This window comes from Engystomops pustulosus, chromosome 5, assembly GCF_040894005.1.
Source record: "Engystomops pustulosus chromosome 5, aEngPut4.maternal, whole genome shotgun sequence".
Taxonomy (NCBI): domain Eukaryota; kingdom Metazoa; phylum Chordata; class Amphibia; order Anura; family Leptodactylidae; genus Engystomops; species Engystomops pustulosus.
Genome location: NC_092415.1, coordinates 73,245,630 through 73,269,690, shown reverse-complemented (window position 1 = coordinate 73,269,690; position 24,061 = coordinate 73,245,630). Strand labels below are relative to the sequence as shown.

General features: G+C 40.3%; 1 protein-coding gene across 1 annotated transcript in view; it reads right to left on the bottom strand.

The window, feature by feature from the left end:
* The window catches only part of GALR1 (galanin receptor 1), a 302,797-nt gene extending 282,138 nt beyond the window's left edge, over positions 1–20,659 (bottom strand). Inside the window, exon 1 of the mRNA XM_072152364.1 lies at positions 19,718–20,659. Within this exon, the coding sequence (XP_072008465.1) occupies positions 19,718–20,413 (696 nt within the window). The 5' untranslated portion in view covers positions 20,414–20,659. The remainder of the gene's footprint in view (positions 1–19,717) is intronic.
* Positions 20,660–24,061: the final 3,402 nt, after the last annotated feature.

Sequence of the window (24,061 nt, the reverse complement as noted above, 5' to 3'; positions counted from 1 at the left end):
AGCCTGACTTTTTAAATCTGCCCTGTGTCACTATAAGTGGCTATAACTTTTGAATTGTGCATGCAATTTTTCACATTTTTAAAAAAGCGACAAAACCTATAATTTCAGGCACCTGTTCACCTTTCAAGTGACTTAATAGTAAAACCCAAAAATTACAGAAACTACATTTTCAAAAATCTGTATAAGCACAAGCCAGGGCACATAATGGAAGGAGCGCCGCTCAGAGCAGATTGGCATTGTTACATTTTACTCACTATAAAATGTTTATATTTTTTGGAATGTGAACATATGGAAGCTTATTATTTCTTTAGGGAGAGTTAATAGCTAAGTGATAAAATTTTATTAACTTTTTCTTGGTGAGGACAAGAAAATCAAAAATTCTGATTAAGGGTTTTAGCTTTTTGTTATTGGCCATTCATTATGCCATAGAAATAATATGTTATATTTATTCTATAGGTCACCAAGATTATGGTGATACACCATTTCTATAGCTTTTTATGTTTTACTTATTTTACAGAATATAGAACTATTTTGGTAAGTAATTTGCTTGTTTTTTTGCAGCGCCATGTTCTAAGAGGCATAACCTTTTTATTTTTGTATACAGAGCTGTTATGGGGCTTGTTTTTTGTGGTTCAAGCTGTACTCCTTATTGGTATCGTGTCAGGGCAAATGTTACTTTTTGATCACTTTTTATCCTGTTTTTAAGAGGTTGAATGTGAAAATTTTGTAATTTATGTGTGTTTTTTAAAAATCTTTTCAAGTCGTTCACCATACGGGTTCAGTAAAAATGTTATTCTATTTTACAGTTTGTTACAGATATGGTGATATGTAGTATTTTTGTGGTGATTTTCATATTTTTTTTAATGTGAAATGTAATTTTTGTATCTGATAGGTCATTAGGGAATCTTTATTCTTTTTTTTAAATTTGCCCCTTTTTTAAACTTTTTATTTATAGTTTTAATTTGACCCAGTGTGGTATATGAACAAGCGATCTGCAGTATACTGCAATACTAATTACCTGCAGCATATAACACTAGTCAGCCTATGCATTTTGCATAGGCTGACAGATACACTGTTAGATAACGCTTTACAGGACTCCTGGATTGCCATGGAAGCCATCAGCACCCCATGTGCCCTGAACAGAGTGTGCGATTGGCTGGGTAAGTATTTTCCTATAGATGCGGGAATCACCATGACCACGGCATCTATAGGGTTAAACAACCACTGATCACAAGTATCACAATCTTAGATGTTAGTTTGTTAGTTCTGCTTCTGAGCCCTAAGACGTACATGCATGTCAGGATGAGGCAACATACTGCATTTCCCGATGTATATGTACATCCAAATGCATTATGGGGTTAATGATGTTGACGGGAGCACACATTTTCAATAATCTCATGGGGGCCAGTCAAAGAATGTTAGAGCGCAACATGTGGGCCACAGGCGAACAATGCCCATGTCTGCTCCAGAACATACATACGGTTGAAAAATGAAATTTATGACAGCGCTGAAAGAAAATGTAATTTTATGGAGATAAAAATATTTCCAGTGTTCTCACACAATGCTAGCAAGTAGCATAGGTCACTAGGTATAATAAAATACTATCGGCATTGTTAGGGCCAATTTATAATGCCAGGTTTTTACCTTTGCTATGAGGAAATTGCTGACCTGTTAATACGGCACAACATTTCTTAAACCTTTTAGAGAATGCATCAAGGAAAGGAATCACATCCGCCATGAATCATAGGCAAATCTTAGGAATTTATGGAATAAGCACAGAGCATTAAACAATAGTTTGATTGCTTTCGTACTTCTAGAAGAATGGTGTCTCATACCCCCTTTTCATTAGCTCATGGCTATCGCTTACTGTGACTTCCAGAACTGAAATTATCTTGTAGATAAAAAGAGACTTAGAAATGGAAATCATGTATCCACAATGCAGCTCAAGTGTAAAGGACAGTCATGTCTGAAATAGCTTTTATATATCTGCATTTAAGCTCGACAAAAGACTGACAAAGACTGACATGACTAACAAAGGCGTTCCCCTGGATTCTCTCATTTAAATCCAGTGACTGTGATGTCACTAAGAAGGGTACCTTCAGAAAGGTACACTCTGTAAATGATTTCAAATAAAACCCCATAACTATTGCCCAGAAGGTGTCATAACCTGCCTTTCAGTTCATTCACAGTCTTTGCAATAGTATAAATCTCTAATTGCTGAATGCATCTTTCAACTACCATATATACTCGAGTATAAGCCGACCCGAGTATAAGCCGAGGCCCCTAATTTTACCACAAAATACTGGGAAAACCTATTGACTCGATTATAAGCCGAGGGTGGGAAATGCATTGGTCACAGCCCCCCCCCCCCAGTATATAGCCAGCCAGCCCCTGCACCAGTGTATATAGCCAGCCAGACCCTGCACCAGTGTATATAGCCAGCCAGCCCCTGCACCAGTGTATATAGCCAGCCAGCCCCTGCACCAGTGTATATAGCCTGCCAGACCCTGCCCCAGTGTATATAGCCTGCCAGCCCCTGCCCCAGTGTATATAGCCTGCCAGCCCCTGCCCCAGTGTATATAGCCTGCCAGCCCCTGCACCAGTGTATATAGCCTGCCAGCCCCTGCCCCAGTGTATATAGCCTGCCAGCCCCTGCCCCAGTGTATATAGCCTGCCAGCCCCTGCCCCAGTGTATATAGCCTGCCAGCCCCTGCCCCAGTGTATATAGCCTGCCGCTGCTGCCGGACAGATCGCACAGAAAATATACAGGGGTCGCTGGAGAGGTGAGTTTAGATATATTTATTTTTTTGACTCGAGTATAAGCCGAGTTTGGGTTTTTCAGCACATTTTTTGTGCTGAAAAACTAGGCTTATACTCGAGTATATAAGGTATATACTTTGTCTTTCAGTTTATTCACAACCTTTGCAATGATATATATCTGTTAAAATATATATTTATTTCTCTTACATTTGACCCTTTTCTGTCGTAACTTAATTAATGTTCATCCATGTCCTTCACATAAGTTTGTGTTTGTTTAAAACTTAACCCAAATGGGTTAAGTCTCCTAGATTAATTATTTTACAAGCTAAATGAGGGCCTGGTTTCTTGTCTTCTCTGGGTATAAATTTAGTGGTACTATTGCAAAGCATATAATTCTGATATGTATGCTGCAGTTACACATTGCAGTTAGACAGGGCAAGAAGAGTTGAGATGTCAAAAAAAAAACAATTATGTTTGTCTAAAAATCTTTTCTGAGATGGAAAGACTGAATGGCTCAGAGTTACCTCTCCTACCCTGACTCTAGCTCTTGGATGTTGTTATAGACCCCCGACCTTAGTTAAAAAATGTTAACCAAACCCAAAACTACACATGAACCAACATGGGGAGAGAAAAAGAACTGGACTGCACATCCACACATCACACAATGATCTATCTATAAGCCCACCAACCACTTCACGTTGACCTCTATATGGTGGGCCCCCTACACCAGTAAGGGTGCTGGGGGGCAACCGGGTCTTGGTCCCTGCTGGTGCTGTGCTGCAGCGGTGGTGGACACCATGTGATGCCGCACATAATAGCGTAGGGACTCACCTAAAAGAGGTCACCGTGAAGTGGTTGGTGAGCTTATACAATTTTATTAAAATGTAACTAAGAACCTCGAGTTTGTTACATAATGTAGCCTAGCAGCAGCAGGTCTTTTTCTCTCCCCATGTTGGTTTAAAACTACACATGATACTCTATAGGAACCAACACTTCACCCTGTCAAACTTTTATACCATGTCTAATAACTGGATGGAGTGACCCAGTGCAGATCTCAAAATAGTCTGTACCACTACTGGGCATAAACCCATTCTGATCAGGGTGCACAACTGAGGAAATTACTTTCTTCAACTGGTTTGCATACGTTTTCTCATCACGTATTTAAAATGAATATTGATTTGACATCCATAAATTCCTTTATTAGGGAATACAATGATGACTATCTCATCCATTGATTTAGTTTTTAGGTAAAGTGGCCGGAAGGCCACAGTACATTAAGACATACAGCAAGCCTGAAGGGATGATCAGTTTAAAACTGATCATAGTGAGGCGAAATCTGAGTTGTATGACAAGGGCCAGGCTGCTAAAATCAATTGTAGTCATGCGACTGAAGCTTCACTGGTTCCAGGACTCATCATTGCACACCCTACAACAGTACAGTACATTGAAGCCCCTACTTGCAATTCTACAAGATAATGGAATTCCATACTGCTGGGGATTCCCCTTCAGCTTTATAACCAGGAAAGATCAGCAACTGTACACTTTTTAGAGGAACTATACTCCTTTTGTTAGGTCTTCAGCATCCCTCCACTAGACCTCCCTGCCTTTCCAATGCAACAGACCCCACTAAAGCTCCCTCCAAAGTCCATGTCAGATCACGGAAGAAGAGGCTACATTGGCCTCCAAACTACACCAAGCTGATAAGTACCGTGATTCAGTATAGGGTCCTTGTTTACCGTCTTGTTTTCTTTTGTTTCAGATGTGCTGCCCTGACATTAATAACTTTGATATTTGAATTACCTAGATATAGTTCCTCTATTGTGTTCATTCCATTTTTGTGCATGGGACGGGAATGGCAACTAAAGGATTCTCCTACTAGAATGAATGATAGTCATGCACTACCCCCGTAGTTTGATAACTCCACATGGTGATTGCTGTTCTTAATATATGTTCTTTGGAGTTCTCATGGCTAGATAGACCAATAGACCTATGGCAGTCCTGGCGTGCTCAAGATTGTTCTAAATCTTTTATGTTGCTTTATTTACACAGGTTATTTTACTGTATGTTTTGTTTCCCTTCCCATGGGTCCCTTTTTATGGCCTAACATCACTGTAATTTGGCACTTTGCTGGGTCCTGTGGCAGTTCTCTGAAACAATTCTAGCTCCCCCTTCACATATATTCTTGATAAAGTTAATGTAATGTAAAGGACTTGAACTCTGACATAAGAGATGCCTGTTGTTGAGGGAGATGAGACAGAATTGAGCAGACAAAGTGCTTCTCCAAGAAACACTTCACAAAATAGGGTTCTTTCACTTTGCCAAACATTGGTACCCCATTGCTAACATGGCAAATGTCCCCTCCAAGCGAGCAGATGTGACTGTAAATGACAAAACTAGATGCTGACTTTCAAGGTTGCTACCTGATACTAAAAGCTCATATTCAAGGTAACCATTAACACTATGCTCAGTGTATGAGGCATGTGCCATTCTTTTGTATATTTTTTTTGTGTCCTCAGATGCTTGCTATTTGAAGTGTTGTACGTTAGAAAAAAAAATTGTTCAGAGCATAGTTAGTATGATTAGATCCATATCCTGCACAACTTGGAACAGATAATAGAACATTAGGTATTCAACACAATCACAATCTCCAGTTGCGCATCAGAATATGTGCATCATAAGAGATCAGAATATATAGTTCCAGGTTCCAGTTCTTTACCCGTTAGGTGTCTGCAAGAATGCAATTTCTAAAAGCTTTCAATAAAGTGAAACAAATATAGATATAAATATCTGTTCTACTTATCTGTTGCTTTATGCTATGGTTTTCATCCAGGATCTGATCATCCACTTGTCCACAAGACCACTGGGTATCACTTGCTTTCGACAAAAGAAACACAGCTCCTCCAGGTAACAATAATACAGATATGCAGAAGATCCACAGACGTCTCACGAAGCCAAACTTTAAGACCCACCTTCCTGACAGTCCAAGAGTTATCTCCAACCTATAAAGGCAGCTCCTCCACATTGGAACATGTAAGCCAACCGTCAGGGGGCCCGGCTAAGCGGATATAACCGGATTTCACTATGGGCAGCTTTGGGCTCCAATGCCTCTCACATCCCTATCCCGGAGCTACAACACTAGTCTCTTAGGCTACATTCACACTGCCGTATGGTGGCCGTATATACGGCCGACATATATACGGCCGTGCGGCACCGTACCGCTCCGTACCCCGAAAAAAGATAGGACATGTCCTATCTTTCTCCGTAGTACGGCGCCGTGCTCCATAACTTCCTATATAGAGGGGCGGGGTTGAGCTGCGTTAACCTCCTCCTCTCCCCATGCGCTGCCGTTGCCCGCTACGGTACGTTACGGCGGCAGCGGCAGCGTGAATGCAGCCTTACTCTATTTGCCTCACCACAGCTACATTCTCCAGGGATACAACATTGCACACATGAGAGACAAGCAGGATTGTAGGAAGAGGCATGATCAGACGTGACGCAGCTCGGTTGTCACCGAACCGCCATTATGATGTTTCAATTTTACTTTGTACATCAATTTCTCACCATTTTCCAGACCTCAGACTGCTGTTAGTCAAACATTCTTGTTATATTCAGAGACTAGAATCCTAAATGACATAGAAGCAGGACTCTTACCAGTTCCCATGTGAAATACTGTTGCTTTTTTATTGTATAATATTAAAATATTTCACTGATACCTACAAACAGATACACAAATAACATTGTTCAAATTGCATAGGCCACTGGTGCATAGGCCACTGGTGATAGGTGCATTGGCCACTGTTAAATCTCAGACACTAGCCTCAAAAACATTTATTATCTTTTATGTAATTTTTATGTTTAAAATCTTTAAAAGCCTGTTTTTCGTAAATTAGGCTGTGGGCCTATCATAGTGCATGTGGCTGCAAAACAAGCCAAAATCCTAATCCTCCATCATTATGCTTGTTTATTTTTATGCCCACATTTTCTTAATTTATATGATATTTTATCAATCTGTTCATAAAACACAACATCTTTGAAACAGTTTTGTCAAATATATAAATATATATATATATATATATATATATATATATATATATATATATATACACTCAGCGGCCACTTTATTAGGTACACCATGCTAGTAACGGGTTGGACCCCCTTTTGCCTTCAGAACTGCCTCAATTCTTCATGGGATAGATTCAACAAGGTGCTGGAAGCATTCCTCAGAGATTTTGGTCCATATTGACATGATGGCATCACACAGTTGCTGCAGATTTGTCGGCTGCACATCCATGATGCGAATCTCCCGTTCCACCACATCCCAAAGATGCTCTATTGGATTGAGATCTGGTGACTGTGGAGGCCATTTGAGTACAGTGAACTCATTGTCATGTTCAAGAAACCAGTCTGAGATGATTCCAGCTTTATGACATGGCGCATTATCCTGCTGAAAGTAGCCATCAATGTTGGGTACATTGTGGTCATAAAGGGATAGACATGGTCAGCAACAATACTCAGGTAGGCTGTGGCGTTGCAACGATGATCAATTGGTACCAAGGGGCCCAAAGAGTGCCAAGAAAATATTCCCCACACCATGACACCACCACCACCAGCCTGAACCGTTGAAAAAAGGCAGGATGGATCCATGCTTTCATGTTGTTGACGCCAAATTCTGACCCTACCAACCGAATGTCGCAGCAGAAATCGAGACTCATCAGACCAGGCAACGTTTTTCCAATCTTCTACTGTCCAATTTCGATGAGCTTGTGCAAATTGTAGCCTCAGTTTCCTGTTCTTAGCTGAAAGGAGTGGCACCCGGTGTGGTCTTCTGCTGCTGTAGCCAATCTGCCTCAAAGTTCGACGTACTCTGCGTTCAGAGATGCTCTTCTGCCTACCTTGGTTGTAACGGGTGGCGATTTGAGTCACTGTTGCCTTTCTATCAGCTCGAACCAGTCTGCCCGTTCTCCTCTGACCTCTGGCATCAACAAGGCATTTCCACCCACAGAACTACGCTCACTGGATGTTTTTTCTTTTTCGGACCATTCTCTGTAAACCCTAGAGATGGTTGTGTGTTAAAATCCCAGTAGATCAGCAGTTTCTGAAATACTCAGACCAGCCCTTCTGGCACCAACAACCATGCCACGTTCAAAGGCACTCAAATCACCTTTCTTTGACATACTGATGCTCGGTTTGAACTGCAGGAGATTGTCTTGACCATGTCTACATGCCTAAATGCACTGGGTTGCCACCATGTGATTGGCTGATTAGAAAGTAAGTGTTAACGAGCAGTTGGACAGGTGTACCTAATAAAGTGGCCGGTGAGTGTATATATATACCATATATACTCGAGTATAAGCCTAGTTTTTCAGCACAAAAAATGTGCTGAAAACCCAAACTCGGCTTATTAAAAAATATAGGTTTTACCGGGTTTTTGTGGTAAAATTAGGGGCCTCGGCTTTTACTTGAGTCGGCCTATATTCGAGTATATACGGTATTTATTTTCAATAGATGTTTATTTAATGTTGAGGGATGATTGACAGACTATTCTATATATAGGTATTCTATATGTTGTAGCAAAAACATTGTTGTATTATTGTATCTTTTACGAACCAAAAATTCTAAAAAGTTGACATTCTTTTTAAAGTATTGCTTGAGAACCTAAGGTTCATATTATAGGTACTGACAATTCTTATTATTAAAAATATCATTATTTGTTTGCCATGGGTGGGGGTTGACCTCATTAGGGCTCCCTCTTTCTGTCAGAAGACACTGATACACATTACTAATATTGTATTTCTGGTATATTTCCCCATGTGGCAAAATTAGAAAAGTGTTAAATAAAGCATCAAAAAATAAATCACAATTTTCCCTTTATTAATTCATGTATTACATCTGAATAAATTTGAAAAACAAAAAAGACCCACAAAATAAATATCACCATATTGGTTTTTACATGTACAACAAATAGTATAAAAAATAAAAAACAATGCTTAAAAGGACATGTTTGTGTTTTATGCCCCCCAAAACATTAAAATAAAATGTGATCTTATTCAAAAATTGTACCTAAAATACGGAATCTCATCCCACAAACAATACACAACAATAATATATATCTGTCACCAAGTACGGAGGCATAACAGCAAATTAGCTTCAAACTAAACTCAAAATATTTGGATCTTTAGAATCCTAATGACCCACAGAAAATTGTTAGCATGTTAATTATATGGTACGTTGAACTGAACAAAATCTTTAATCAAAATAATAAGGAGCAATAAATTTTGTTTTGAAAAATAAAACTCATTCTTACGCTACAAAACTTTTGATAAATTGGTCCCAATGGGCCAATGGAGGGGATTTAAAAAAAAAAAAAAATAGAGTGCAGAGTACGACTAGACAGCCGTCTGCTGTACCAGATAATAAATCTGTCTCATAAGTTTAAAATCCTTATTATAAGTGGTATGTGGCATTTTAGACTTTAAGTTTTTTTGACGCAGAATTCTGGCACAGACAGTTGGATAAATCTGCCCAAATGCATCTAAGCCTCTAACAATAATGTATGTGGAATAAATGAGTATAAGGAAATAACATCAAACATTTTCCACATTTGGAGGTCATTCAAGCTTGTGAAATGCCTTTAGTGAACTTTACTTTATTTTACTTAATGACCCTACACCAGCAATAAGAGATTAGATTAAAAGAGGATTTTTGTTTAAATACCAAGATTAGAGGGCAGAAGTACATGTTAATGTTTTTAATATACTGTGAATGATGTCAGCTAGGATTCACCTTGTTCTTGATGGGTCCCAAAATGTTTTTAAAGATAATGGGGCACATTTACAAATGGTCCGAACGCCGCACATTAGTCGGGTTTCGCGATAATTTCCGTTTTGCGCCGAATTGCCCCGGGTTTTTGGCGCACGTGATCAGATTGTGGTGCATCGGCAGGCGTGGCTGTCGGACAACCAGACAGATTCGGACAAACCACGGAATTTAAAAACAGAATTGTATCGCAAGATCAAGCACTCACATGCACCAGGAAGAAGCAGGTGAACTCCAGCGAACTTCGGCGCAGAAGCGATGGATGCAGGAACTCTGGTGCGCGATCTTAGTGAATCGCGGCAGACCCGAATCCTTGTCGGACAACTCGACGCGAAATCGCGACAGGACCGGGTAAGTAAATCTGCCCCAATGTATGATTATGTTTGTAAGTAACTATCATTAGGAATAATCCAGGAAGGCTCGATAATGCCTTCATAGACATGGCAAAAGGTTTTTTTGTTACGGTGGAATAAAAGAATATACTTTTTTATGGCTGCCATATGCTGCTTCGTTGTTATTTTTCTGGTATGATTAGGAATAGAGATACTTGAAACACATAAGAGGTTCAAGGGAAATCATTTACATTTTAATGCTTGAATTGTACCGCCATTGTGGAAAAGCATTTATTGCAGAGGAGGCACTGAGTTTTTGTGTCGTCACACTGTGTTTTCAACAAATGTAGTGCTGTTCATTGCCAAACATCTCCACTTTGAACTTGTTTGTTTGTTGTTTGTTAAAATACAACTTTGCAACTTTTTCTTTAAGAAAAAGACTTTCTCCTGGAAACTCTTCTAAATAGGCAATGCATTTTCCATCATTGTCTTAGTATACAGTCATAAACTTAAACTCATTTATGTTAAATAAATAATGACATGGTGAATTCTGATGTGAGCCATTGTTCATCTGAGGACCAAGGATTTTTTTGTTGCCATCTGTAAAACCCTTTCTTTTTTTATAATAACTATATTTTCTATCGTACTGCATTAAAGTCATACAGTATGTGTAATATTATGTAGGTCAGCTTTGTGCCAGCAATATTCTTATCCAATGTGGTATTTTGGCACCAATACGTTTGCAGCAGATCATTTAAGTTTTCTAAATTGAGGTAACAATGTGAATTAATTTTTTTAATGTACTAGCCTGTGCACACAAAGAATATACAGATCAGCACAACATCTCCTATGTACTTGAGTTCAGACGCATTAAGCAATGGATAGCATTTCACATAGGCAATTGAATAGTCTGCAGCTAACTCATCTACAGCAGCTAAGTCATCTCTTTAACCTTTCATTATGCATTGGTATTGTTCCATCTTCCTTTAAATTTGCAACACTCACTACCCATCCTTATAATGCCATCTCTGCACCCATTTTCTCTGCTGTACTAGTGGCATATCTCACTACTTCTATTTGCATGACAACTGCTAGAACATCATGTCCATCTGGAACTATCATCCTACCTTTCCTCCAGCTCACTCTTTGCTGAACTACCATCTGGTTTCCGACCCAATAACTCCACTGAGATTGCCATAACCAAAGTCTCCAATGATCTACTGAGTGCCAAGGCAAAACAATCCCGTGTATAACAGAGGGCAGGACGACACCTAACCGATTGGCCAGGAGTTTTGAGTATAGTTTAACATCCACATAAATTAAAGAAATAGGGCGGTAGGTGGCGCACGCAGTATGATCTTTCCCGGGTTTAGGGATAACAAATATAGAGGCCTTAAGGGACTGGCATGTAAAGGGAGTGAGCAAAGAGAGCCCGTTAAACAACCTGGTGAAGAAAGGGACTAATTCCTGTTGAAATGTTTTATAAAAATTGGTGTGAACCCATCATGCCCTGGGGTTTTGCCTGCTGGGTTTAGTTTGGTCTTTTCAGAAAGCTCTTGTTCAGTAATGTCCTCTTCCAGGGTCCCCCTATCCACGTTGCATAAGCTAGAGAGAGAAGTTTTTGCTATATATACATTGATTTTGGCCTGAACTTGTTCAGGGGTCATATCAGAGCATTAGTCCTGGAGGTTATAAAGTTCCTGATAATAGGAGTGGAAAATGTCAGAGATTGTGGTAGGATCGTGAACCACTTGCCCCTCCCTATCCTGTATTTTTGAGATATAAGTACCTGTCGACCTCGGATGAAGGAGCCTTGCTAGTGGCCCACCACATTTGTTGGAGTGTTCATAAAAGAACAGCTTGTTTCTAACCCTATACCTAAAGTGTTTATGAAGTAGCATGTTCCTCAATATCTCTCTAATGTTGAGTAGCTCATTCAAAACTGCTTTTGAGCCTCCAGCCTTGTGGGCCATCTCTAGTGTCTGACTTCTTCCAAGCATGTCCTGAATTTTGGCTGCCTTTTCTCACTTCAGACGCACTCCGTGTTTGATAAATTCCTCCCGGAATATGCCCTTTAATATTTACCACTGTAGTGGGAAGGGGGTCTTATCGCCGGTCTCCAAAAAGCTAGAGATCCACTGCCTGATGTCTGCAATACAAACTGCATCTTAAGCAAATTATCATTTAAGCTCCATACCCAGGGGTTAGAGAAAGGGCCAGGTATGTTCAGTGTTACTGAGATTGGGGTGTGGTCTGACCTTTGTGATGGGGTGATTGTGACCAGAGGTCGCCAGGCCAGGGCATGGTGGCTTAGCCAGAACATATCGATATGGCTGTAAGACAGATGGGCAAGGGAGTAATAGGCATAGTCCCGTCCATGTGGATTGACTATGCACAATACATCCACTAGTTGTGAGTTGATCATGGCACACTGTAGGGAACACATCTGGAAGGGGGCTATAAGAGGTCTCGGGTTGAAAAGTCAGAGTGGGTCTATAATGTGGCCTCATACCCGCTTGTTCAACATAATTGCCCATATTTGGGCAACTAAAGGTCCATGAATTAATTTTTTGGCTAACCAGCGGAGTTGGATTTAACATGAAGGTCTATGCACTGCAAAGGGGGGATTCTAAACCTCCCAGGGGGTATACAATGTTATCACAGATCTTTTCTATTAGTTGTCCCCAGGATGTGAGACTTTCTCTGGGGGGGCATCCTCTCCGGGGGAGACCCCATCTTCCACCCTTATAGAGTGTGGGGAGAGATGGCCAATGCTGTATTTCAACTGGGGGTAATTCAAGATCTCTGTTGATAGCTGGGGGGTCAGCCAAGTGACGAACATTGTATGTCCTACCAGCCTGTCAGACTTGTAGGTGGAACGGGAAGCCCAATGAGTAATGTAATTGGCATTCTTGTAGAACTGCCAGTAAGGTGCAAGGCTCTGTTTTTCTGCAGGGGAAGCGGGAAAGATGAAGAAGGAGTTGAATAGGATGACCCTGGAAGTGTGATGGTCCTATCTCCCTCACCACCTTCATAATGTTATCTTTCAGTTGATATTTGTGTACCCTGCAGATCATGTATCTAGGTCTCTCAGTGCCTGGTGGTTTTGGGCCCAATCAAGTTCTAGTGGTGTATCGGGAGGCACTCCCAGCGACTCATAAAACAATTGTCAGAGGGTAGCGTCTAGGCGGTGAGGTTCGACGGACTCAGGGATGCCATGTACCCTTATGTTGTTTCTTCTCCCTCGATTCTCGGTGTCATCAATGACTCCAGCTTGGTGTTGAAGTTGCATAGAATGTGTAGCCAGGAGCTCCACGTGGTGGTCAAGTCTTGAAGTAGCAGTTGTGGCAGTGTGCTCTGTTGCGAACACTGCTCCTCGATGACTTGACCTCAGAATGCAATGTACCTAATTCCTCTCTATAAGCTCCCTCCAGCCTAATCACATGAGATGCCATTTTGTTCCTGGTTGCGATAGTAACAATGAGTGTTCACAGGTCGATAATGTCCACCATAGCACTTGTTATTTAAAGTGCTTCCCATGAGGCATAAAAGTCCCTGAAGGAGGGTGGGTAGCAGGCTACGCTAGTCCTGGGGGAATGCTCCGTGGAGGGATGAAATACATCCGGCATAGAGGGGCCTGACAGATCCTGCATGGACGGAGCTGGGGAAAGGGTGGTCATGTGCTGTGCCCAGCTCTCTGGTTCCACGTTGGGCCCCTGCCCCTATTGGAGCCTCTTTCTCTGTGGCTTTAGGAGATAGTGCCCGCTTAGGTGCTCTGATGGGGATTGCCTATCTCCCCCAAGGAGTTGCAGCCCAGCTGTCTTCTGTAGCCCCAGGAACGGGGAGCGGTCCCTGACCCAGGGTCCACATGGGCTACTCACTGTGGCCAGTGGCTAAGGTTCCTTCCCTGGTGGTCCGTGCAGTTTTCGAAGCACTGTGCTGCAGCTGAGCATCCTTCTCACAAGATGGCGGCGGCTGTCCTGAGGGGGAGGCTCGGTCACAGGTGCGGGGAGTCCAGGGGCAACCCCGGTGCTGAGGGGGTCATTGACTCTGGTCACAAGAGCGCCTGTGCTGCTGGCTGCGGAGCTGCAGCCGTCATCTTGGCTAAGTCCATGGGGGAATCCATCTCAGGTGTTCTGATGCCTGATATTTGGTGGTGGTACGCTGAGTTGCGGGACAGGAGCGGGAGCACAAGGCGAACACATCCTCACTCCTGCATAGCCAGGCCACACCCCGGAAGGTTTCAATTATGGTCTTCCAGTGTAGAAGTGCAGGACAAAAACGAAATACTTTATGGTAACTTGTACAGAATTATGCTTCCATTATTTATAATGTCACAAAATATGCAGGCTACAGCCTTTATAAATAAGAGAAGAGAATGATTGAAAACCTTAGCAAAGATGTAAGCCTTAATTACATAAAAATGTATATAGAGGAAATAGTGGTTAAAATGTACTTCATCTCATTGAAGAGCAACATATTCAATGATTCCAGTTTATCCAGGCTCCAAGACATGTTAAGATGACAGAGGTAAACACATAGAATGACAATAATTAAAGTGTTTTATGCTTGGCTTTGCACTGAAAAGAACATGCAAACTGCTTGCACATGTATTTATGAAGTGTATGAGAAAGGGCCAGGTATGTTCAGGGTTACTGAGATTGGGGCGTGGTCTGACCTTTGTGATGGGGTGATTGTGACCAGAGGTCGCCAGGCCAGGGCATGGTGGCTTAGACAAAACATATCGATATGGCTGTAAGATAGATGGGCAAGGGAGTAATAGGCATAGTCCCGTCCATGTGGATTGAGTATGCACCATACATCCACTAGTTGTGAGTTGACAAGGCTTCAATGTAACAACATAAAAGGGAAAATCTTTATTTACTAAACAACAATAGGAATGCATAAAATAGACTGAGAAGCATCTCAGAACAGATACAAAAAAGCAAAGACCTGCTGCGATTGAAACGTGCGACGGGGCGCACGCCAGGTAATATCATGTCCTCTTCTTGGTCACACTAGCCTCTATTTATTTGTATGTGTTTATCCATGTGTATCAATTGGCGTCTCTGACCTCTGTTATTATTACAGTATACCTGTCAGCTACATAAGGGCTCTACCTCATTATTACTTTACACCCATTGTCGTTCATCACTGTTCATCATATGTCTGAGTCCCTTATACAGTACATTCTACATCTGTTTATGTATTTTAGGACACATTACCTGGCGTGCTTTTTTGTTTTTTTGTATCTGTTCTGAGATGCTTCTCAGTCTATTTTATGCATTCCTATTGTTGTTTATTAAATAAAGATTTTCCCTTTTATGTTGTTACATTGAAGCCTTGTCCTTTCCTCTTGTTTTCATTTATTTGGTATTTTGTAGTTCATCAGTAAGAGGCCTTCCTTTGGCTACATTGGTCGATATTACTGTCACTAGATTCGACCACTGTTACACTGTGCTTCTTTTGTTGTTGGTTAGTTGTGAGTTGAGCATGGCACACTGTAGGGAACACATCTGGAAGGGGGCTATAAGAGGTCTTATTAGAGTACATGTTAAGATGACAGAGGTAAACACATAGAATGACAATAATTAAAGTGTTTTCTGCCTGGCTTTGCGCTGAAAAGAACATGCAACATGCACATGTATTTATGAAGTGTATGCGCTAGTTTTGTGTTAGCGTGGGCAAAATTCTGCACCTAAATGGGCATTATGGTGCTGATTCAGACTGAGCGGCGCATTTATTATAGAAACTCAACAGAATTGTGTTGCATGATGTATGTTAATGGTGCATCAAATAATAATTGGTGCACACTTCCCGAGCAGTGCAAGCTACTCCAGATTAATAAAGAATGTGCACCAGTATTCAATTGGGAGCCTCTCACCCTGACCGAGGCATAGTGTTTGGTGTGTATCGGTGCCATTTTGTTATTTTGTCAATAACTTAGGTGTTGAGCTTGGCATTTGGCAGCTTATTCGCTTTTGTTTTTCATTTTTCAGGAAGAGACTTTGGATTCACATGCCATTTCTTTTAGCGGAGCCAGCTGGTTTATGTAAACGTATATATCTTTTGGATTTACATATTTGTTTTCTACATTGTGATCTGGGCTACTGATACCTTGTAAATTTAGGTACCCACTTGTGTGATTTGTGTCTTACTCATTGGTTCCAACACTATCGTTCAGGGGTGGAGGATAGAGTAAAGCCATTGTACCGACTCCATCCTGTGTTTTTTGTGGTACTTGTGTACTTTCAATTGATTTTAAATGTTGTGTGTATATGAATTTCTATGTATCAATAAAGACTGAATTCTGTTATTTAGGTCCATTGTAGCACACACTTCTTTTTCTAGTGTTTATTATGGTATTTTTTGGTGTGTGGACCCGGTTAATATATTTCTCAGCAGTGCATGCCTCGCTCTCATTGTGGTTATTCAATCATCTGGCACAGCCTGCACATTAGTGACACAAACTACTTTTGATAACTTTGGACCATTTTATAATGGATAGTGTACTGCAACATTTTTCATATGGTTTTTGATGTTGTAGACGACGTAACAGAACTTTCAATCAAAGTCAGTTTTTATTTGTGCTATCCTTTTTTATAAAATATATGGCAATGAATAAATTGTAGGCATGTAGTCCCTGACGATTTATGTCCTTAGTTCTGTAGTAAATCCAAACTGCAAATTCAATCCACTGCAAAAGTACCACTCTATACAATTCTGAAAAGAATATAACTATTCTGCTGAACTTTCTTCTTTCAGCCTAATAAAAGAAAATAGTAAGTTAAAAGCACAAGACATCCTAGTGGCAGGTGAAGGCAAGGATCAATAGCATGCTAGTTTCATTGATCAATGGCATGCTGATTCTTGGCATCCCATAACAATAACCTACTGATAGTCCAGTTACTACTTCAGAAAATATTGAACACCGCTGTTTAACATTATTTTAACAGTCCTTCAAGGCAGTACATGGAAAATGGTGCATATCTGACACAATATAGGGTACACAAATAACACGCCCTAGGGTATAGCTACTGTACAATGTCGGCAGTAAATGGACAGAAGAAACAACTTATGCATCCTTAAGTCAGACATGCAGTAACCATACATACTGTAATGGAGATGACCACCCAAAATGACATAGAAAAGTGGTAATCTTCTAAGAGAAGATGGTCAATGTTTATAATACAGTGGAACCAAAAAACCAGGTCATATGAAATCTGGCTTGAATATGGGTTTCATCTTCACAAAGAAGTGGTGTTTCTAAATAATCAAATAAATAAATAAAAATATTCTTGTATAATTATAATTGTGATGAAAAAAATGCAATCTTAGGCAAATTATAATATATATCGACCGGAATATTTTAGATGGCATTTTACAGGAACCATAACATGTGATAATACCTTGTAAAATACAGAGAAAGTACTAAACATTAGTTCATGGATATAGTACACAGCACTATTATGTGGGATGAGGACTCAATGAAATATCTCTAAAAGCAAAATATAGAGGAGGAACTACAGTGCAACATGTCTCCAAACAGTATTGCATCTACTGTGCTCCATACCCACAGGAAGCTGCACTGTTAACCCTTTGTCACAAGTCTACAAAGAGACCGATAAAACCACAGATTTATGAACCACCTCTTTTCTGCTTGCTTACTGTTCTTGGTCTCCGGTTTTGGAGCATTGTTCAGTCTGTAGCTTTGGACATGATATATTTTACTAGTGACATGTCACTCTGACACCTGATAACTTCTAAGGAACATTTCTGTTACTGAACGAGATAAAGTGAAAAGGTGTTTTGGAGGTTTTTTTTAAAGGGAATACAAATAATTAAAACTGCATTTATACTTTTTTTTGTTAGAAAGGCCCATTAACAATAAGCTGGAACCCCCTGCTGTGATGAAATACAGTAGCAACTGTTAAATTTCTTCTTTGCACCCCAACATTAAAATGTAACATGGAAATGAGGTTATTGAAATCAGTGGGCTGTCTATGTTATACATGGACATGCTGGGTCCTCCCACATGGCAGACCTTCAACCTAGATCTTCTCTGCTCTAGCAAAGAGATTAGGGTCATTAACAGGAACCTCTATTAGCTCCCAATTCCCTAATAGGATATTAGAAAATAGATTTTCTAAACCAGGCATCCTTTAAACAATTCCTCACCATCATGATAGCTAGCCTTTTAAAGGATGTGCATTTCTATAAGTCATGTATACATATTAGATTAAAGAGGTTTTCCATGACCTTACTATTGATATTTACTACAGATGTAAGGTCAGCAGGAGTCAGCCCTTACTGATTAGTGTCCTAAGGAGCTGTAATACACTGGACTTAATGAAGCTTCATACAACAAGTAGTGGCTAGAGAGTAGATGATTAATATTATAGCGTACTTCGGTTCACAAAAACTGTACAAGACAATTTTGCCAACAAACTACAGAATGACCGGTCAAAGTCCTTATTATACAAGAAAGTGTCCTGCTCTACTCTTCTGGATGCCATCTTCAGCTCAGCAGCCAGCAATATAGAATCTTTATGGCGCCAGCCACCGCACTTAAGATGGTAGCTTAGCAACCAGAGCAGGACGCTTGCTAGGTTAGTACATAAAACAGCATAGACGTCCGCCAGTTCATGCAGTTTATTGGCAGAATTTCCATTGATTTAGAGTGACAGGTCCTGCAATATATTAAGTAATAGTAGAAAAAAAATGCATAAATATATATATATATATATATATATATATATATATGTATATTTATTATATATAATCAGTATGTAACATTAACACTATATATAATATATATATTATAATGTATATAATATATAAATATTATATATAATCAGTATGTAACATTAACACAATTTAAAAAAAAAATAAAAAAAAAAACTATATTGTCTGTAAAACTAGTTATAGTAAGATAGTAAGCACAAAGTTAAGGTCTATGCATACAATATATATATATATATATATATATATATATATATATATGTATATATATATATATATATATATATATATATATATATATATATATATATATCCATAATTAAACACATAGATCTCCATATTTGAATCACTAGATAGGGAACTAATTTTAACAGTGAATGTATGGTGTACACAGATGTTTCAGGGTTAGGTGTATAATCAAGGCAATATGAGGTTGTCTTTATGCCAATATTACACTATAAATCATATTAGTTATAGATAATAAACTGACACATACTACATCCCTTGAAATTCCCTGTTATTTTATAGGTAATTTTTAAAGTGTCCTTTTCATGTGCTCATGACAGGCACTAGCAAAGGTCACAATAATCTATCTTACTTAACAGGAGAGTTATAGCAATGAATATAATACAACATTTGTCGACATTATACAAGAGAATATACAATGAGATAAGCCTCCAGGGACAAGTCAAGAGTTCTCACCCTTAGAAGGGTCAGTGATTCCTCCCCTTGACTGTTCACTGATATACTTCATGCAATACAGAAGCAACAGGTGTAAAGAGTGTGCTGGCTAAAAGACTATAATAGGATTGTGTTCTAATAATACTTATATATAAAGTAATTACAGGAGCTAGTAAGTGCTATCAGGGGTTCATAATGCAGGGCACATGTATACTGTATGCATCCACTATACATAGCTATTGGTTGTAGAAGATGGATTAGTGTAGATAGCTTGGACACCTGCTACTACATCTCATTAGCATTGTGTTGCATGAACCTGTATCCAGCTCAAAGTAAACAAGACTTGGTTGACAACATTCAGGAGACATGAACAGCAAGGGACTTACCTTGGCATAGCAGAAAGAAATGAGAAGCAGAGGAATCAGGTAACCAAACACAAAGGTGCAAACAACATAAATCCTCTTTTGCTTCAGATTTGGCCAGAACTCCCAACAGAATGTCTGGTTGTTCCTGTGGATCAGGCGTTGGTTGTAGGCAACAGGACAAGCCATGGCAAAGGACAGGATCCAGATGATGATAACTCCAATCAGGGCATTCCTTGAGACACGAATAGAAGAAGACCTCCTGGAGTGCACTATGGCTACATAGCGATCAACTGACATTGCAGAGAGAGTGAAGATGCTCACCAGCATGGACACAGTGAAAAAGTAATGGATGAACTTGCAGATAAATGCCCCAAGCACCCAGGTTGGCAGGACGTAGACAGTGGACTGGAAGGGGACGCAGAACAGAAGGTAAGCAAGGTCAGCAATGCTCAGGTTTAGGATGAAGATGTTGGTGGTACTTCGAGGCTTGCCAGGCTTGCTTCTTGCCAGTACAGTGATAACCAATGAGTTACCCAAAACCCCCAGGGCAAAGATAATTCCAAACACCACCAAAGTAATAACATTGTCTATACCAATGCCCAGGAGAGGCTTTACAGATGGCTTCTCATCAGATCCATTGGATTCCAGGGTGAAGCCCTCACTTTTGTTCCCCAGCTCAGTGATGTGATCCATGTCTTCAGCCAGGGAGGTAGACATACACTCCCTACACTACAGAAGAGAGAGCAAGTGATGGGGAAGTGCAGGTGAGGACAGGAGAAGACAGTGCAGTTAGTGGGAGCAGGCAGGACAGCGAGCAGGGTGCAGGCAGGACTTCTCTGTGTGCTTCCTCTAGTGTGACTGCTCCTGTCTGCCTGAGTCCTCACCTCCTCCCTCATCTGACGAGCCTCCAGCTGCTTTCTTATTCGTCCGCTTTCTTATTCAGAGCTGAAGTTGATTTCTAATTCTCACTAGAAAGGTATTATTGTTGCTGGATGCTTCAGTAACGATGGAGAATAGATCATAAAAATTCATTCTATTAAGTGCCCACGAGAAAATGAAGTTCAAAGCTGCCTGGGATCAGAGAGAAGTGGCACAAATAGTGGGCATCAAAGTGGGCAAATCACAGAGTGATGCATTGAGGTTATGGATAGCTTGGTCGCAGAGCTAGCACTGCTGGCACCTAAAATGATCACCCTCAGCATAGGCAGGATGATCTACATGGGTGCTAGCTATACAGACTGGCATCCAAGCAGACATTCTTTTAAGCTACAGGTGCTTTCTAACCTTGTGAAAATGATCATTTGCTGATTTGCTGCTTTCACACGGTTAGGGATGCCTGGCTTTACAGTCATTTAAGCAGATGCTAGTCCAAAGTATTTCTGGGCATACTGGCATCAATATGGTACATTTTATTGTTTAGAATAGATATTGGCTGTTTTAAAAGTCTAAATGACTTTGGAGCACTGATCTCTCACTGTTAGTACACAAATAAGGATGCCCAGCACCAAAGTAATTTAATCAAAAGTGTTTTCAGAATGGGGGCAGATGGCAACATGTTGCTGTTATGAACAAGTAATGGGTGTTTTTAAAGAGTTAAATGACTTTGATCTGACACTGCTAACACACAGATAAGAACGCTCAGCATCCAAATCATTTCAGCCCAGGTCATTCCAAAGTCATTCTGGCTGTAATATTGGCCTCAATGTGGGCAATGTGGGACTTTTTACTGCTAAGGATAAGTAATGGGTGTTTCTAAAGGGTTAAGTGACTTTGGATCGCTGATATAACACTGCTATCAAACAGATAAGAACACTCAGCATCCATTTGCGTTCCGCCAAGTACAATGCAGTTATTGGCAGTTAAAATGGCATTGATGCAGTCAGATGGCCATGAATATGTAATATGTGTTTTAAAAGAGTTAAATAATTCTTGACCTCTGTTTCCACACAACCAACATAATCAGGGGAGATTTATCATTAGAACTCGGTCAGCTGTTCAGCATCAAAAAGTTGCAAAAAAAGTCAAATGAGGTTTTTTGTGATTCTTTGCAGTCAAAAAGTTGTATAGAGCATTAAACACCACCTATACATAAGAGCATGTTGGGGGGCATTTATCATCGACTATCGAACGGAAAACTAGTGGAATTTTGTTTTCCATTGCTGCCACTGTGCCGGCACCATAACATTAGTGCTTCTCTGACACTTAAGACTTGTTCTTGTTTTGGGCATATAATTGAGGCACTGCTTGTGAATCTGAGATTTTTCCGGTGCATCTCGTTTTCCAAATCACCTTTTTGGCGCACCTTCTAAATGCTGGTCTATGGAGTTTTATTTCACCTTCATGAAAAGGGAGACAGTTCTAAAACTTTTTGTTTGTGCACCAAATCATTAATACCTTTCGCCACAAATTTACATCCCACTGAAAATTATAGCATGTTTCCAGCGCACACCTACACCCAAATTTATAAATGCCTGCCATTTTGACAATGCAAATTTATGAATATCTTGCAATGTACAACGCCAGATTTGAGAAATGTGACTCTTGTTCAATAAAAAAAGCAATACCTAATGTGGCTAAACTGTAACTTTTTTTAAGCAAAAAATACACATCATCAGCTAGATTTATTAAGTAGCCAAAACCACTTTAATAAATCTGACAGGGCAGAGCTGTAGAACACTTTTGCGTCAATTAAACTGTCACATACCTCGTCTTAACTGTGTGCACCGTTCTAATTTTTTTGGCACACAAATCATTTGTTAGGTGCCTTCTTTGTTGGATGAGTCGGAAAAATGTAAAAATGTGTGGGAATGTGTTTTTTGGAGCAAATTGTTTAATAAATCTGGCCAAAGTGGTTTCATGAATTTTCCCTAATATTTTTTAAAGAGGTTGTCCCACGAAAGAAAATTCTCACATATCAATCCGCTATTGATGTTAACACAATAAAGATCATTTTAACCCCTTACTTTTTTTATTGCTTTTGTAGATCCTACCTATACTGCTCAATGTAAAATCCCAGGGTGTGGGTGGAGACTCTGTAAGCAGACAAATTACTGTATTATCCATCTAGTTCTGTGGGGTGACAATGTGGTTACATTATCAGGGCACAGGTGTATATACACTTTCATCTGGCTTCTGACATTGTACTAACACACTGACACATAGAAGGAGAAATGAGACAGATCAGAGATGCATGAGACGATTAAACAGAGGCTGATAGACACAGGATGACAGACCATTACAGTGTTACAACGTGAGCTCTGCTACATCTCACAGATATGTGCCTGACTCCCCCTTCCCTCGGATCCCTTATCTCCTTGTAGCTTGTAGTTTGCAGCCTCTCTCTCTGCTCACCATTTGCTGACAGGATGTGATCATTGATTGGCTCCAAGCTCCGGCAGGGGGCGTGGCTACATCCACACAGCATAGACAGACAGAAATCTCATCTGCACAGTCCCAATCCAAGATGGCCGCCACCCAACCCTAAAGGAGACGTTACTGGCTCGTGTCTAGAGGAAACTGAAATTGTGTACTTTAGGACTGATAGAGACAGTTTGGACTTATATCTGTGAAGTGCTGCATTTTGGTTAATAATTAGAGAATGTGTTATTTTGTTATGCTGAGTGCATATAAGAAACTTGTCTTTGTGGGAATACCCCTTTAATGGGAGTCTGTCAGCAGGAATTGACCTAATAAACCACTATCAGTATGTTGTCAAGCAGATGACTTGTTTTTTTCAGTGTGGTGGCATCATCCAGAAAATCCACTTTGAAGAGAGGTGCAAATTGGTTGTAGAAAGTCATGGAAGCAGAGATTTTAACACTGAAGCTTTCTCTTCCTCAGTCCCCTGCACTGTAATTGATGGCCCCGCATCCAAAGGCATCAGTAACCAGATTTCATGAAGTCCAATGCATCATATCAATTACATAGCAGTAGTTGTTAAGAGCTCCCCACCTTGCTTTCAGTGTTAGGCTATATTCAGACTGCCGTTGCCCGCCCGTACCGTACTGTAGCGGGCAACGGCAGTGTACGGGGAGAGGAGGAGGAAGTGAGCGCAGCTCACCCCCGCCCCTCTCCATAGGAATTAATGGCGCATGGCGCCGTACTACGGAGAAAGATAGGTCAGGTACTATCTTTTTCCGTATATACGTTCTCCATACGTCAGTGTGAATGTAGCCTTAGACTCTCATCATCCTTGACTTTATACAACCAATTTACAACTCACATCAAAGTAGATTATCTGGTTGATGCCACCACACTGGACCACTAGTCTTTCTATGCTGCCTAGCACAAACCAGCACCTCCCTTATATACAATGACTGAAATCCCTTGCAAAAGAAGTTACTCTGTTCCTGTGAGGGTACTTTT